We start from the raw sequence: 18,700 nt of genomic DNA on the forward strand, positions 1-18,700 counted from the left end.
TAAGACTACGTCTTGAACTTAACAATTAGGTTTAGGGATCCACAGATAACATTCTAATAACTGTTGTGGGCTGGTACAAAAACCTTTTCAGCAGAGAACTTCAACTGAGATGTCAGCAGAGGAATATTTAATGCTACTATCATTTTTGTGCACAGAAAATGTCCCCCCCCCAAAAAAAAAAATCAAATCGATGAGACCTCTGGGTATAGGGCGGTATATAAATTCAATAAATAATAATAATTACAGGTAGCTTCTGACAGATGTGAACTATGGGCCAGATTCAAATCTCACATCTTAGCCACCAAACTACACCAGCTCTGAATATCTGATCCCTAGCATAGAATCTGCCTTTTTTACAGCAGCCCGACACTGAGTTTACATCTTCACCGAACTATCCTTGAAAAAATAAATAAATAAAAATGTTTATTGATACTTATTGAAAGTTATACAAAAATACATGCCCATTACAAAGTATCTTTTTTATAACACACTAAGATAAAACAGCTACTTCGTCTAAAAGACAACAAAGCCAGAAGGGAGAAAAAGACAAGGAAAGGAGAAACCGAAAGAAAGAGAAAGCGAGATACTGTAAAAGGAAAATAAAGAAAAAAACCAATGTGGAAGGACGTGTGAATCCAGAATTGGCCTCCACAGTCACTTACGGACTCATTGTTAAAACCGTGTTTATGGAAGACAATCTTACTTGGCTACGAGTGATAGCCAAGGAAGAAGATCACTCAGGGAGCTACTGGTCCCCATGTTTCCCAAGTTGCTAAGTTCTGACCACTGAGTCACAAAAGTGGGCACATGAAAAAGTGAGAAATGATAGAGAAGGGCTTGAAAGTGTAAAATGATGAGTAGAAGCAAAGTCTCTGCATCAATCAGGTACGAATTCTGCACCAAGGAGCACCAAATGTTTTGACTACGAAATCCTGCACACATATGGAAGTACGGAAATATTTGGAAATGCATTAGAGGTATACAGGTCAGAATGGAAAGTTGTGGGAGAAGGATGCAGATTGATAACTGGGCAGGAGGCGCTGAGCAAAAAAGTCACTGGAAGCATGTAGTCAGAGGGCGCTGGGGAGAAACAGAAGAGCTAGAAAAGAGAATTAAAGCCAGTAATGGGGGCGATTTCAATTCTGATTCAGCTCTGTCCAATAAGTTGCTTTTGGAAATATAATTGGCCTGCAAGCCAGTGTTCAGGTTAAAGATATCCTGCCCGATTTCCCAGCAGAGCGTGAAGGCTATAGAACCGCACACCGATTCATAATGATATTGCCGAATATCATCTCACAACGGAGCGCACAATCCACTTTAAAATTGAATATAGAAGATGTCCACTGTGAGCAGACAGAAAATAAGTTTAGTATTTGATGGCACTTCTCTGCACCTCTTCTTGCCTGTCTGCTGCAGGAAAGGGTTTACAAGGACTCTGACATTATGCCTAATGAAAGTGTCTGTATTTCTGTAACGGAATGTACAGCCTTTAATCTGCATTACAATATAGCACAGATAGCTCTGTCAAGCTTATAATAAAACAGAGGGGGGAATATGTCAAGGCAAAACCTAAAACATATGCATACCAGACACAAGCTATTCAGCATCATGTACAAAACACAAGTCCTGGGTTGAAAAGGAGCCAATTTTCTCATCTATGGGTACTGACAGGTTGGAACAGGCTTCCTCTCTGTCTATCTATCTTTTTCAATATTCATCTACTAAAACATTTAAACCCCGCATTTCCTCAACAAGGAAGCAGAGTGAATTAAAACAATAACTTAAGCATTTCTAAAACCATTCACAATAATAATAATTACCTAAAGCAGCTATAAAGCACTAAAACAGCACACAATAGTAAAAGTACAAACAGCTTAAAATTTTTTTTCTAGCCAGACAGCTTCTGACAATTAAAGCTACTTAAGGAAGAGAGGGGTGTGTGGGTAGCGCTGTGGTCTAAACCACAGAGCCTAGGACTTGCCTATCAGAAGGTCGGCGGTTCGAATCCCCGCGACGGGGTGAGCTCCCATTGCTCAGTCCCTGCTCCTGCCAACCTAGCAGTTCAAAAGCATGTCAAAGTGCAAGTAGATAAATAGGTACCGCTCCGGCGGGAAGGTAAATGGCGTTTCTGTGCGCTGCTCTGGTTTGCCAGAAGCGGCTTAGTCATGCTGGCCACATGACCTGGAAGCTGTACGCCGGCTCCCTCGCCCAATAAAACGAGATGAGCGCCGCAACCCGAGTCGGCCACGACTGAACCTAATGGTCAGGGGTCCCTTTACCTTTATTTTAAGGAAGAGAGGAGCCATTTATAGTCCTAAAAGGGAAAGTTTTAACAATCCTTTAGGGAGGCCATTGGAGAGAGAAGACTGGATGTCAATCGGTCTTCTTCTAAATTTAGCATCACTAAGGGAAAAGGTTTAAAAGATGCAAAACAACCATACGCAATGTAACAAAAGAGCCTGCCCACCCCCTATTCTAAATCAGCACCCCGATTCTACTGTGGCCGACCAGTTGCCTTTGTTGACCCAAACACAGCACATGATAGCAATATCCCTCTCCGACAGTTCCGCAGAAAGTGGCGTTCAGAGGCATCCTTCTCCTCCTGGAGGCAGCATGTAGCCATTGTGACCAGCAGCCATGGATAACCTTAACTTCCACAGGTTTGTCTTCTTAGCCCTTTTAAAATCCATCTATCCACCTATCACTACATCACATGGAAGCAAATTCCACCAGTTTAACTATGTGCTGGAATGTCAGGGACTGGACTGAAGGGGACGAGATGGAGGAGGAATGGTGGAAGTCGCAGCCCCACTTCTCCTGAAGCTTCCAGAGAAGAGGAAGGCAGCGCTGAATTACAGCAGTGGTTTGAGGAAGGTCACAGCTCAGAGACAGACGGACAGAAGAGTTGGAAGAAAGGAGGGGGAAGACAGAGCCAGGGGAGGCAGAGCAGCCAGCTGACACGTTCTCGCTGGAGAGTATTTCTGAACCCCTTTTTCCCAGAACTCGGCGTTCGTTGAGAGCGCAAGAGCAAAAGACTCAGAGAAAATTAGCCCCTGGCGGCCACCGTAAGGGGAGGTGCTGTTGCTTGGAAGGGAGGGGGAAGGAGCTCAGTTGGAGCGACGCCATTAACGGGAGACGGACTGCCTTCCTTCATCTCTCGCTGTGATGATTGAATAAACTCATTAAGTAAGAACTCTTCTTTGTTTTTCTATCTTTTCTATGCTTCTTGTTGCGACCGGGGGAGGGATAGAATTCCCCAAAGCCTGACATTGAACAAGATAGATAGATCAATGGAAGTCTCTAGGAGAATATTTATATATCTATTGATTTAAAAATAATAATATTTATATACCACTGTACAGTGGTACCTCAGGTTAAGTACTTAATTCGTTCTGGAGGTCTGTTCTTAACCTGAAATTGTTCTTAACCTCAAGCACCACTTTAGCTAATGGGGCCTCTTGCTGCCACTGCGCTGCCGCTGCACGATTTCTATTCTCATCCTGAAGCAAAGTTCTTAACCCGCGGTAATATTTCTGGGTTAGTAGAGTCTGTAACCTGAAGCGTATGCAACCTGAAACATATGTAACCTGAGGTACCACTGTATCGGGGGGGGGGGGAATCACAGCCGTTTACAGCAGTATGAAAACAGAAAAACCGGTCGATAAAATCATAAAAAGTTAACAGCAGAAAGAAATTAAAAACAAACACCAACTGACCATTGTGGAGGTGTACTCTTAATTGCCTAGCAGAACAGGAAAGTTTTCAGCAGACACTTAATATCCATGTGCAGTTTGACATCTCACAAATGGGTGGCTTGCGGAGACTCCACAGGCACCACAATTCTAAGCAATTTGTGTGACAACCTCCCTGATCCTGTGATTTTAACCAGGGTTGTCATAAGATGGAAGAAATCTCTGCTAATTAAGCAAGGATTGTAGACCTTGATGCATATAAGTTTGCGTTACAGTGGTACCTCAGGTTACATACGCTTCAGGCTACATACGCTTCAGGTTACAGACTCCGCTAACCCAGAAATAGTGCTTCAGGTTAAGAACCTTGCTTCAGGATGAGAACAGAAATCGGGCTCCAGCGGCGCAGCAACAGCAGGAGGCCCCATTAGCTAAAGTGGTGCTTAAGGTTACGAACAGTTTCAGGTTAAGTACGGACCTCCGGAACGAATTAAGTACTTAACCTGAGGTACCACTGTATTTGAAAAAATAGTTCTAACGGAAAAACAAGACACATTCTCTGTTTTCAGATGATGTGTCACAGCAGGTAGCATCTTGGAAGAATAACTTCTCTCTTCTCTCTCACCCGGGAAGCAATGCCTCTCTTTATCTACACTTTTTAGAGCTGACAGGTGGGCCTTTTCATCTACAGGGTTTTTTTATAGTAGTATTATAGTAGTATTACGAGATTTGCTGCCGGGTTAACTGAGGACCTTTTTTTTCAGTCAATCAAATTGTTTTCAAACAATTCACCTAACCAATTAACTGACTAAACATTGCAGCCCATCCCAGCAAACTGACAAATAATTATGCATGGAAATTAAGAATGAGCAACACTTTGCCAGCAAGAAGCGACTAATCTTCCTCATGAAGATGGATGGCTGCAGTAGAGTGATTAACAATGCAATCCTAGACATGTCACCTGGAAGTTAAGGCCTCATGTATTCAATGTGTCTGGCTCCCTATTATGTTTGTGGGTTGCAGTATGAGGAAATGAGCTTGGAGCCACCAAGTCCTCTGGCTGAAATCTCACTTCAGCAGTGAGCTCATGGCGGCCTGAGGCAAGTCCTAACCCCTTAGCCTTAACCCAAGAGGAAATAAACGAAGAAATCGAAACATTGACTCAGGAAATGGAGCCTGCAGATTGAATGGCAAAAAGAAGGAAAAGATAGGCGAATATATCATTATGATCAGGCATGTCCATAGTCCATTTCAGGGGCCTAATCCGGCCTGCCGGTTGGTTTAATCCAGCCCCTGTGGCAGTTTACTTCCTGGGGTAAAACCCTAAAAAAAGCTCAACAACATCAATCCTAAAAACAGGTCAATAACTGGTTGGCCCTTTGGTCGCCCCTCACGGCCCTTCACTTCATCAAATCTGGCCCTCTTTGAAAAAAATTTGGACATCACTTGTTGAATGGTTTATTTAAATATTAAGGTTCATTGTATAGCAGATGCTGTTAAATTGTGTTAATTAAGCTGTGTCAGCAATTGGGTATAGTATATAAAGAGCAGTGTGTGCCTCTCCCAGTACCCTGGTGAAAGGGTCGATGGATGGGTCATACACATAGATTTAATGTAAGAGGAGTTTTTGTTTTTGTAATTAAAGCCAAGCAAAAGATACTTTTGCGTTTCTTCGTTGTTTCCTGAACGCGTGGTCTCCCCAGCACACTTTCTGCAGCGCAATTAATCTGCTAAATACGCAACACCACTGACTTAGATAATTATCTCAAAACTGCAGGAATTCAACATGTGTGTACTTTCAACCACTTCCAAGTATGGAAACAGGTATCTTTGCAAAATACTGTATACCTTAAAGTTCCTCCCATCCTTCCTTCGGATGTGTCTCGGTAAGCAACTTTGGATGAAGAATGAAGAATCGGGGGTATACGTATGAACCCAGCCTTACAGTGGCCATGGATGTATCTTCTTGTTTTGATTCCATGGCTATTGCTGCCCACCTGCCATCACTCCCTTCATCTTTTTCCCCCCTCTACGACCTCAACACTGCAGAAAACTAAATTAGCAGTTCTCTGAGAAACTGTGTCTCGGAATACTAATTATGCAACATGGGAACTGGAAAGGTTTCCCGGTTTGCAAACATTATTCTCCAGTGTGGAACGTGGCCTTTCAAAGTCGTGGAGCAGACTTCCTGATGCGATTTCTGCCACCCTTGTCAGTTAAGCTTGAGCCATATTGTGTTTCGATACATAACCATGTTTTCTTTTTCCACATAATGCTTTTTGTTCTTTTGTATCTGTACACCAGTGCATGAGTATCTCACATCTGCCTAGCCACTGGTATATGGGTATACAGACGTAGAATTAGGATGTAAACGAAAACTCAGTGATTCTAACGTGCTACCCAAAGCCTGCCGAAACAGAAGCTCACAACGCTCCTTACGATGCTAATGAACAATTCATGTACATTATGAACTATGTGCATGAAACATCTTCCCCTGCTAAAGTGAATATTCATGCACTATTTCTATATGTACATTCTGCTCTATGCCAGGACAGATCTACTGGATCCAAAATAATTACCAATTAATCATATGAAAAAATAACCTGGTCGCTGAATTTACAGAAATCTGGAACCTTTATATATTTGATGAACCAAGGTGGATAAAAATCAATGATTATTATTTTTTAAATTGGATTTTCTTTATTTAACTCAGATTTTTAAAATAAAATGCTTTTGGAGGAAAAATCTTCCTAAAGATAGTTTTGTATTTAAGTTATGTTATAGTCCAAAAGCTATTCATCAGGAAATGATTTAAGTTTTTCAAGTGCGCTAAAACGCAGTAAGTTTTTTTAAAAAATTGTTTAACCACATCAGTTAACAAATATGGATACATATGCTATACTGTTATTGTTTTAGTTAAATAAATTGTTTAAATTGTTATTAAGGAAATGATTATTTTTCTCCTTCCATTAAAGTACAGCAGAAAAGTTGTACAAATATAAGCAGTTAACTTACTAAACCTCACAATAATTTCATAATTTTCTGTCAATGTATTTCTAATAGTATAAACAAATCAGTAATTTTTGATATAACTGTAAAAACTACTCTGAAAATTTATCATTCCAAAAATGAAACCTATATCTGGTTGTAAATATTAAGATTATACCAGCAAGAATGAGTCTTTCTGTAAAAAAAAGATTTAAATCCAGTCTTACTGACTCGTGATATAAATCATGATTTAAATCGATTTGATTTAAGTCAAATCCACCCTATGATGAACAATGTTGTGATTTGGAGATGCTATCAAACATCAACTTTTGGTATATATTTTTAAATGACATTACATCTATATCATGTTTTTTCAGTAAAGTGAACATTTTATTTTCTAAAGGATCTCAAACATATAAAGGCTGCATGCCAGCCGACTTGGTTATGATTCTCCTAGCTAAACAGGCAGACACTAAAATGCAAGCTTGTGGTGATAGGGTTCGTTTAGGGAAAGGTTTATTTTAACAGGACAGCCTGGGAGACATTGTGATCTTCCCCAGCACTTCCTGTCAACGTAAGAGGACACCCAGCAATTGCTTTGATTGATCTGTGCTTTTACAATGGATTTACTAATCTCTGCATTTCACTGCCTCTGCATTCCAAGCGCTTACTTTCCCATTTCAATCAATTTAAAAACCCTCTCACCTTCCCCCAACTTTTTTTTTGTTAATTCAATGACATTCCAACATGCCCTCCCATATTTTCCTAAGTCCTATTCATTTAAGTCATTTTTTTGCCCACTAATGCATTTAACTTCTAAACACTTCCTAATCCCGTTGATTTGGAAAAGAATGAATATATATATATATATATATATATATATATATATATATATATATATATATATATGCAGGTTTTGGTGTCTTCGGGTGTCTTCCCGTGTAAGAGTTGGGGTGTCTAGGCGACGTTTCGACGAGGTCTCACTCGTCATCTTCAGGCTGGTGCTTTCGGCTTCTTGTTACTGGAACAGAACAAGAACTGGTGCCGAAAGCACCAGCCTGAAGATGACGAGTGAGACCTCGTCGAAACGTCGCCTAGACACCCCAACTCTTACACGGGAAGACACCCGAAGACACCAAAACCTGCATTCCTGTACCCGTGAAAATCTACGAAAGCATATATATATATATATATATATTTCAAAGAGAATGATAAAATGTTAACTGTATCTACTTTGTAGGCTCCAATATACATTTCTTAAATTTGATCCGGATCCAAACCTATTTAAAGTCATGCAATGTATTGCTAAGGGACGCGGGTGGCGCTGTGGGTTAAACCACAGAGCCTAAGACTTGCCGATCAGAAGGTCGGTGGTTCGAATCCCCGCGACGGGGTGAGCTCCCGTTGCTCGGTCCCTGCTCCTGCCAACCTAGCATTTCGAAAGCATGTCAAAGTGCAAGTAGATAAATAGGTACGGCTCCGGAGGGAAGATAAACGGCGTTTCCGTGCGCTGCTCTGGTTCGCCAGATGTGGCTTAGTCATGCTGGCCACATGACCCGGAAGCTGTACACCGGCTCCTTCGGCCAGTAAAGTGAGATGAGCGCCGCAACCCCAGAGTCGGCCATGACTGGACCTAATGGTCAGGAGTCCCTTTACCTTTACCTTAATCTATTACTACTTGAAATGGGCATGCACACAGTCCTAAATTAGCTAATCATAGCTGCTAATTTTAAAATACAGTGGTACCTCGGGTTACATACGCTTCAGGTTACAGACTCTGCTAACCCAGAAATATTACCTCAGGTTAAGAACTTTGCTTCAGGATGAGAACAGAAATCGTGCTCTGGCGGCGCGGCAGCAGCAGGAGGCCCCATTAGCTAAAGTGGTGCTTCAGGTTAAGAACAGTTTCAGGTTAAGTACGGACCTCCGGAATGAATTAAGTACTTAATCCGAGGTACCACTGTACTGGCAAATAAGTAGAAGTTTGGGTGTCATTCTCATGCAGAAATCAGGTATTTCCCGTCACCCCTTATCAGCACCTCATGCACTGTTTGCATTGTCTGCAATGTTATGGTTTTGTATTGGAAAGCCTAAGTTAATCTATCTATTTTCTCAATGCAGCAAAAACACACTTCAGTTGCATTTGGGAAATTAAAAAAAGGAGACTTACGGAACTGTCTTTCACCAGAAGGGCACAACACTGGATCCCTGCCATTAGCATCTTATGAGGATTCCACGCCACCGAATTAGCCCTATGAAAGTGATAAATGGACAGAAGCAGAAAATTACTTTGCAATTGCAGTGTGATTGCATATGATAAAGCAGAATTTTCTTCATTTTTTTCCAGGTTTCCAATCACCATCCTCATAGTGAGCATGACACAATCTATCCAAAACGAAACGAAACGTGAGTGTCTGTGGTTTCAGTGAGAAATGGTGGTCTCCCTGAAGTCAATGGGACTTCAAAAATGCTTGCATTTGACTTTAATTATCCCCTTTCCAAATTAAACGTCATCTACCTGTGGATGCCTTGCAGAAGTTTGCGGTGCTTCCTTGACAGCAAAGCCGAGCCTCCCCACGATGCCTGTGGAGATATTTATTAAAAGTTATAAAGTGTTAATTCAGCACTGTATAATTTAATTATTACACTCATTAGAGGGTTTTAAAAGTTTAGACGGCAGGGATGGTACGGACTGGATTCTCTTGACTGCGCCACTCATTTCAAAGAATCCAAAAGAAGACATATATACTGGCTTGAATAAGGCCCCGCTTACACAAGCACAGTATGTCGCTGTTAAGTACCTTCTCTGAGCTATATACATCAGTCTAAAGTTTGTTTGAAATTTTTAGAAACATTTTACTATTGTTCTGCCAGCAGACTAAGTTACGGAACACTGAATAGCTGAATAAAACCAAAGGTGTTTGTTTACATGAGTAATCATGGAAACTAACCGTAACTAGTGAGAATCTTCAAAACGAATTCTGGAAGATTTAGATTCCCATCTCTTTATCTGTTGCATACATTCAAGCAGAGTGAAATCTAGCAATTATTCTATCTAACTTGATATTACATAGCCTCCAACATTCTTTCAATGAAAATGGGCGGCTGCCAACTTATGTAAAAACATAACGAAACATTAAACATTTAAAAACTTCCCTATGCAGGGAAGTTAGTTAGTTAGTTAGTTAGTTAGTTAGTTAGTTAGTTAGTTATCTCTTTGGCTCAGGGGTTGCATAACTCCATACCTTCCAACATGAAAATAGTGACGTCCTAAGGAAAAGGGACGCGGGTGGCGCTGTGGGTTAAACCACAGAGCCTAGGACTCGCCGATCAGAAGGTTGGCGGTTCGAATACCCGTGATGGGGTGAGCTCCCGTTGCTTGGTCCCTGCTCCTGCTAATCTAGCAGTTCGAAAGCACGTCAAAGTGCAAGTAGATAAATAGGTACCGCTCCGGTGGGAAGGTAAACGGCGTTTCCATGTGCTGCTCTGGTTCACCAGAAGCGGCTTAGTCATGCTGGCCACATGACCTGGAAGATGTACGCCGGCTCCCTCTGCCAGTAAAGCGAGATGAGCGCCGCAACCCCAGAGTCGGCCACGACTGGACCTAATGGTCAGGGGTCCCTTTACCTTACTAAGGAAAAGAGGGACATTCTGGGATCAAATCAGAAACTGGGACGGCTTCTTTACATCCAGGACTGTCCCTGGAAAATAGGGACACTTGGAGGTTCTGGAATTATTGTCAGTTTCAGGAATAATTGCGACCCTGGACTGCTTTAGGAGGAAGGGAAGAATTAAAATTTAATAAATAATTTTAATAAATTATAAAATAACCAGACGACACACATAGCCACTACTGAAGCTGCTATGCCATCACGGAATTTGCTCTGAAGTTGTGGAATACTCATAAGTATTCTAGTTGCACAGGGAGAATTCAGAACATGTGGAAGGTGAAAGGCCGTTTCAGCAGAAAAGGGTGTTTCACGGGATTTAGGAACAAGAGAGCAGACACATATAGGATCACGCTGCATATAGCCTTGGGTCATAAATAACAGCCTATATTTGGTGATCTGAATGTGTTCCCAAGCCACTGCAAATTTAGCACATTTTATATATAGCTTTTTCTCAGGAGGCCTGGACAGAAGAGAGTGATAAATTACAGCAGACATGCCCTTGATAGACTCTGCATCCATCCCTCTGGGATCAGCTCATACCTGGAAGACATTTTTCCACATCCTTAAACACACAAAGAGACTACTTGGGCCAACTCTGTAGAGAAATCTTCCCACCACAATTATGAATGGTGCCTCTTCTTCCCAAGGGAATCAAATAACATCCCTACGACAGCTAGATCAGCCGATGACATGAAACGTAATATTAGGGAAGCAATTTATTTTTAGCTTCTCCAAATGATTTACTCTGAAGAAATAAAGAGCCTTATCAAAGGCATTATTGCCAAGCAATCAACAGCTCACTGATTCCGAAAGAAGGCACTTTTAACAACAAAAAGATTTGCATATTTCCAATAACCCATCTGCAAGAAGATCAGGAAAATAGCAAAAACTCTCAGGTTTTTTGGGGGGGTGGGGGTGGGGGAAGCTTACCAAACTTTCATGTTATGTTAATCCTCCTTAGCTGTGTTTGCAAAAACTGCTTTACTGAAAGCCTACAGTAATACCACTTAGGTAATTTGAAAATTATTTAGTCATTCACCATGAATGGATATTTCTGCAAGTCATACAGTTTTGGAATCTTTAGATGTTAAGCAAACAGAACTGTGCTGGAATTCCCATAGCGAAACCTACTGGAAGAAATCATGATAACAAACTTTTTATATATATAAAAGAATGGAAATGGTTTGTTGGATATTTACAGATAAATTGTAAACAGATAAAAACACTGGCAGGATTATTGTAATAACCTGCAGCTATATAAGGGTGGGTGTGTTTGTGTGTGTGTGTGTGTGTGTGTGTGTGTGTGTGATAAATAAATAAATGAGTAGGTTAATTTGGATTTGCAGAAGATATTAAAAATAAATTTAAGGAACCTCAGAAAGAGGGGAAGGAAGTTAAGTTTTAAAACTGAAATCAGTGAAAAGTATATATCTGAAAAGTACAATTCTTTTTAAAGGAATTCCCACAGAGAAACAATGTATTGCTAAAGGATAATACCACCGGCACAGAAATGGAAATCCTGGAGTCATTCTAGATATTTAGGATAAATAACTCAACATTCACGAAACAATAGGATAATAACCTCCTAACCACCATCGTCCTGAACTCAGAAAACCAATGGCTCAGCCAACCAGACTAATATTTTCTGACCATTTTTTTCAGGAGTTCGAACAGACATGGGGAATTGCTCCCACTGGGAGACTGCAAGCAGTCTTCAGGTTTCAGAGCTTTCCCCTAATCCTCTCATAATGGAAGGGGAACACAGTGCCTGGAAGAAGTCCCCCTCAAACTCCCCTTCTTCCACTAAGGAGCCTATGAAAGAACCACGAGCACCTTGGAGGAATAATAAAACAAAAGGTTATGTTATGTCATACACAACCTTTGAGGAAAAGTCCAAGTCTACAAAAATCAACACCCTGAAGATTCCGGGCCCCATAGAGATTAGACTGGCCTTGACCAGAGACAGGGCCTTTTCGGCCATGGCCCCGGCCTGGTGGAACGCTCTCTCTCACAAGAAACCAGGGCCCTGCGAGATTTGACATCCTTCCGCAGGGCCTGCAAGATGGAGATGGTTCCACCAGGCCTTTGGTCAGGGTTCAGTCTGAGACATTTCTCTTTGTATAAGAAGCACGATGGAGGGTTCCCAGCCCGCTCACAGGTCCTTATAATATCAGTGGAAATAGTTGGTCCTGGTGAGTATTAATCGCTTTCAATTTTAACCTGAGGATTGTCATTTGTCCAGTTTTAAGTTTAATTTATTTGAATTAATTTTGGGATGCATTTTAGTCGATTTATTGCCTGTTTTTATTGTATTATTTATATGATGTTAGCCACTCTGATGCCGGCTCCGGCTGGGGTTATTATTATTATTATTATTATTATTATGATGATGCAGGCAAGCTCTTAATATTACACAATGAAAAACTAATGTAATGTGGTACAGGGCTTAGACAGTGAAAGTTACCAAATACGTCTGGGCAAAACAACCTCTCAAGCTAAGCTACATCAAAATAAAGATATTCTGAACTCTTCAGAGAGAGACAGTCCACAGATTTATGCATTAAACAAAATGTAGTTCGGCTTTTAGAACACCATTAGTTGGGTTTGCAAAATCAGCTGCACTCCCCCCCCCCCCAGCATGTGTGAGAACGGCTCCGCGGTTAAAAGGAAGGCTTAATAAAGTGAAACAATGAACAAATGTTAATAAAACTAACTTACATCAACATGCAGCCAAAGGTCATGTTTCTCGCAGATGTCGGCAATTTCATCCAGAGGATCAAACGCTCCCAGGACTGTGGTGCCAGCTGTAGCGCTGACAAAAAATGGTGCTGAACCCTGTGGAATGATCCAAAACAAAAGATTGTTTGCACTGTTCAAATTCTCCAGTGAGGGTGACACGCTAAATACAATAAGGTCTGGGAATCTAGGACAAGACTAACAATGTCTACATTTTACATTCTCAGCAGCAAACTGGTCTTTTAAAAGTATTCTATCCGAAACGTTGGAAAAACCTGGGTTACTTAAGTGCCAGAGTGTCAAACATCGACTGTCAATGATCAATGCTCTCTCACGGTCTGGTCCCAAAATCTTTACACATATGTCACTGGAAGCAAACTGATTCTCTCTCTTTCTCTAAATTCAGGTTGGAAAGATTTCCGTTATGGCAGGGCTAGCTTAAGACATTTGCGGTACCGGAAGGGGAAAATCCAAACTGCAGCCTAAGCAATGGTTCACCCTCCCAAGCAGTGGAAAATATAACCAAATAAACAACTGACAATTTCCTGCCTTTCAGATGGTACCAAAGAACACCCGCCCCCAGTAAATAACCTGATGGTGCTGGCAGGTTCTGCTTCGTGGCAAGGCAAGGCCAGCCTGGCACAAGACTACTGCGATATTTAAGATATTTCAACCGATCAACTTTAAAGGAGAAGTGGGTTCTTCTGTAAGGGACAGGTTGTGCCTGGCATTTATGCCTTTCTGAATTTAATGTGAATCAAAACCAGCAACTGAGGCATGTGGGGGTGAGTACCCAAACCTTTCCTCCACTGCTATGGTCCTAATAAACCTGCCCCCCCCCACCCCAGATTGCAATTTGCTTCAGGGGGGAAGAGTGATATTCAGCAAGCTCACAGCATGGGAAACAAGGGTCAACTGCTTTTAAATGTAAAAATAATAAACCATCCCCTTCCTGTGTGCCAATGATCCTGATCTGGATCAGAAATCCGAGGGGCTATTTCAGATTTCCCCCCCTAAAGGTCACATTGCATGCAGTAACTAGGGGGTGCATGAGAATCACATTGCAAGTCCCGAAAGAGCCTGGATTCTTTGTGAGCACTCCAAACACAAATGCACTAGCCAGTGAGCACAAAAGGGATTTATCCACTATAAGGGGAGAGTGCCCTCCAGCTCAAGGGAATATCACATTCCCACCAAGGAGGGAGGTTCAGTATGGGTCCCAGTGCTGGTTGATAGGCCAAACCCCAAGAGTGCTCACTAATGGTTCTTCATCATCCTGGGGAAAAACTGAGAACTGGGGTTCAGCAGGGTTCTGTCCTGGACCCGTTGTTGCTCAACGTCTTTATAAAGTCAGGCATAGGCAAACTCGGCCCTCCAGGTGTTTTGGGACTACAACATCATCCCTGACCACTGGTCCTGTTAGCTAGGGATGATGGGAGTTGTAGTCCAAAACATCTGGAGGGCTGAGTTTGCCTATGCCTGATAAAGCACTTGAATACAGTGGTACCTCGGGTTACATACGCTTCAGGTTAAAGACTCCGCTAACCCAGAAATAGTGCTTCAGGTTAAGAACTTTGCTTCAGGATGAGAACAGAAATCGTGCTCTGGCGGTGCAGCAGCAACAGGAGGCCCCATTAGCTAAAGTGGTGCTTCAGATTAAGAACAGTTTCAGGTTAAGTACAGACCTCCGGAACGAATTAAGTACTTAACCCGAGGTACCACTGTAAAGGTATTGGGGGGATGCTAGTAAAATTTGCAGATGATATCAAACTGGGAGGGGGGTAGCTAATGCCACAGATAACAGAATTGGGATTGAAGAGGACCTTGACAGATTGCAGAACTGGGCCCAAACTAACAAAATGAATTTCAATAGAGAGCAATGTCAGGTTCTACACTTAGACAGGAAGAGCCAGCTGCACAAATATAAGGTGAGGGACACCTGGCTTGCCAGTAGTACATATGAAAAGGATCTAGGGGTCTTAGTAAACCACAAGCTTCACACGAGTCAACAGTCTGATGCAGAAGCAAAAAAAAGCCAATGATATTCTAGGCTGTGGGGACAGAAGTGTAGTGTCCTGATCAAGGGAAGTCACAGTAAAGCTCCAGTCTGCCTTGGTCAGACCTGGAGTGATGTGTCCAGTTTGGGGTACTACAATTTAAGAAGAATATCGACAAGCTGAACATGTGCAGAGGAGGGCGACCAAGATGACCAAGCCTTATGAGGAACAGTTGAGGGTGCTGGGTATGTTGAGCCTAGAAAAGAGGAGACAGGGGAGGGGAGAGATATGATAGCAATCTTCAAATATCTAAAGGGCTGTCACACGGAAGATGAACACGTTTGTTTCCTCCTGCTCTGGAGGCTAGGACCTGAACCAATGGATTTGAGTTAGAAGAAAGGAGATTCCGACTCAACTTCAAGAAGAACTTACTGACAGTAAGAGCCATTTGAGGGTGGAACGGTCTTCCTCGGGTGGTGGCAGACTCGCCTTCCTTGGAAATTTTGAAGAAAAGATTGGGTGGCCATCTGTTACATAGTTGAGATTCCTGCATTGCTGGGTGTTGGCACTTAGGTGACCCTTCCAACTATGATTGTATGAAGGATAACTCCTGAGCACAAATGGACCTGGTGCACTGGAGAATGTAGTCTTGGTGCCCTATTTTGCAGAAACATATGGTTTTCCCAGTAGTGATGTATGGAAGTGAGAGCTGGACCATAAAGAAGGCTGATCGCCGAAGAATTGATGCTTTTGAATTATGGTGCTGGAGGAGACTCTTGAGAGTCCCATGGACTGCAAGAAGATCAAACCTATCCATTATGAAGGAAATCAGCCCTGAGTGCTCACTGGAAGGACAGATCCTGAAGCTGAGGCTCCAATACTTTGGCCATCTCATGAGAAGAGAAGACTCCCTGGAAAATACCCTGATGTTGGGAAAGATTGAGGGCACAAGGAGAAGGGGACGACAGAGGACGAGATGGTTGGACAGTGTTCTCAAAGCTACTAGCACGAGATTGACCAAACTGCGGGAGGCAGTGGAAGACAGGAGTGCGTGGTGTGCTCTGGTCCATGGGGTCACGAAGAGTCAGAAACAACTAAACAACAACAAAGCTCCATTGCCCCTGCTGCTGCTGCTCTCCCCTTCCTCTTCTCTTTCTCCTCGTAAATTTAGAAGCTCGATGGGAGCAAGCAAAGGAAGAAGTGGTTTAGCCCTGTTTAGGGAAGCTTTTAATGTTTGATGTATCATAGTATTTTAATATTCTTTTGGAAGCCGCCCAGAGTGGCTGGGGAAACCCAGCCAGATGGGCGGGGTATAAATAATAAATTATTGTTGTTGTTGTTGTTGTATAGGTTCAAGATGTATAGAGACCTTTTCTCAAATAATGAACCAGAGGCACTCACTGTTATAAGCACTTTTTGACTATTAACACATTTAAATAAATGCACAGTATAGCCTCGAATTTCACCGTTGTCAGAAACCACAACGTGAGCAGATAACAGCATAACTAGGTAGGGTGCTACTACTACTACCTTGCCATAGCCATGCCTTTCTATAGCATAGCTATCTTTCTCCCTTCCCTGTTACTTTCTTCTGAACTAAGAGTAGGAAGAGTCCCTGGTATTAAATGCTAATAACAACATTCAGCTGATGATAGTACTAATTAGCTCAGCTAGGAGGCTACTCATGCAAGGAAGAGATTCCTCACCTCTCAGGGGATCTTACCTGCATTACATAATTAGTGCTTATTTTTCCTGCCATCAACAATCTGAATCTGCCGCCAAATGTGGATAGAAGGTCTACCAAAGGACAGGATGTATGTGCGGCAAACTCCCACGCAGTAGCAGGAGACCATGTGCATGAGAAGTGGACAAGACAGGCCCAGAGGGGCAGGACACACCAAAAGCACATATCCCACCAGGCACAAGGTGTGGAACCACCATAGATTGAAGCTACTGGGATGAGTAGACTGCAGGGATTGGATGTGTGGCAACTTCACATGCAAACCCCTCCAGAACTACAGTTATGAATGAGCCCTGACCCAATGACATATTAATCACAATGGGTGGGTTCTTGAGGGAGGGAAAGCCCTGCTCCTAGGTAGGATTTGTAGACAGGTAGCTGCATCCTATCACCTCCTGGCAAATAGAAGGGGAGGAAATGGAGGCAGTGAGAGATTTTACTTTCTTGGGCTCCATGATCACTGCAGATGGTGACAGCAGTCACGAAATTAAAAGACGCCTGATTCTTGGGAGAAAAGCAATGACAAACCTAGACAGCATCTTAAAAAGCAGAGACATCACCTTGCCAACAAAAGTCCATATAGTTAAAGCTATGGTTTTCCCAGTAGTGATGTATGGAAGTGAAAGATGGACCATAAAGAAGGCCGATCACCAAAGAATTGATGCTTTTGAATTATGGTGCTGGAGGAGACTCTTGAGAGTCCCATGGACTGCAAGAAGATCAAACCTCTCCATTCTTAAGGAAATCAGCCCTGAGTGCTCACTGGAAGGACAGATCCTGAAGCTGAGACTCCAATACTTTGCCCACCTCATGAGAAGAGAAGACTCCCTGGAAAAGACCCTGATGCTGGGAAAGATGGAGGGCACAAGGAGAAGGGGATGACAGAGGCCGAGATGGTTGGACAGTGCTCTCGAAGCTACCAACGTGAGTTTGACCAAACTGTGGGAGGCAGTGGAAGACAGGAGTGCCTGGCATGCTCTGGTCCATGGGGTCACGAAGAGTCGGACACGACTAAACGACTAAACAACTAAACAACAACAAGCTGCATCCTATGGTCCAAATGGTCACACAAGAAATACGTAAGAAATACGTAGCAGGGCTATGAAGTAGCCCCTTTTGACCATTGTGTGCCATAACCCAACTCTCTCCAAACGTCAGGAGTAGCAGCAGACAAAACGTTAGGGGCTGCAGTTGGAAAGCAAAAATCAGATAATACTGATGTGCATAAACTCGTTGGGTCTCCATCTCAACATTGGCATTGTTATCATGCAAGACTTCATCAATCTGCTGGAAAAGACTTCCCACCCAAAGTATTAAACTTACAACAGGAAGTAGGGTTTCTGTTATTTGTTTCCAAAGGCATGAGTCTCAATTGCCGTATAGAACTAAAACTAAAATTTCAAAGTACACGCTATGGCCTGGTTTACACAACACAGTAAGCCAAACTATGGTTTACAGGGACCGTGCAAACCATGGTTTAGTGTGTCACCTGAACAGAGTCTTACATTTAAGCTCTCTCCTCACTAATCATGAGCCTTAGTAAGGTTTCTTCAGGTGACAATACTAAGCCAGGCAACCTTTGGCTGCCCAGATGTTGCTGAACTCTACATCTCATCTTCCCTGGCTATTGGCCATGCTTGCTAGAGATATAGTTAAACAACGTCTGGAAAGTCAAAGATTCCCCACACTTGCAGTAAGCCACATTTTGGGCTTACCTCCGTGTTGTGCAGGAGCAAAAAGAAATGGGGAGAAACAAAGAAGCTGCAAACTCTTATCTGGGAGCCTGCATCTTTCTGCAGTCCCAGAAAGTCAGAGTTTCATTTACTGTACTGTGCAAACTAGGCCATTATATGCAGTTGTTTGTGAACAGGAGTGAGT

General features: G+C 42.5%; 1 protein-coding gene and 1 long non-coding RNA gene across 6 annotated transcripts in view; one reads left to right on the forward strand and one right to left on the reverse strand.

Annotated features, from left to right (window-relative positions):
• Window positions 1-18,700, reverse strand: part of GADL1 (glutamate decarboxylase like 1) — a 96,803-nt gene that overhangs the window by 43,366 nt on the left and 34,737 nt on the right. For all 5 annotated transcript variants that reach the window (XM_083468272.1, XM_083468273.1, XM_083468271.1 and 2 more), the window contains exons 9-11: window positions 13,067-13,183; window positions 9,196-9,260; window positions 8,848-8,929 (exon numbers count right to left, since the gene is read on the reverse strand). In XM_083468272.1, coding sequence (XP_083324398.1) covers window positions 8,848-8,929; window positions 9,196-9,260; window positions 13,067-13,183 — 264 coding nt within the window. The remainder of the gene's footprint in view (window positions 1-8,847; window positions 8,930-9,195; window positions 9,261-13,066; window positions 13,184-18,700) is intronic.
• On the forward strand, window positions 2,365-9,358 carry LOC310690065. Its single transcript, XR_014517860.1, has 3 exons — window positions 2,365-3,186; window positions 9,025-9,089; window positions 9,346-9,358. It is a non-coding gene; the product is annotated as an uncharacterized lncRNA (long non-coding RNA).

The sequence above is a fragment of the Podarcis liolepis genome, assembly GCF_965112155.1.
Source record: "Podarcis liolepis genome assembly, chromosome: 12".
Lineage (NCBI taxonomy): Eukaryota > Metazoa > Chordata > Lepidosauria > Squamata > Lacertidae > Podarcis > Podarcis liolepis.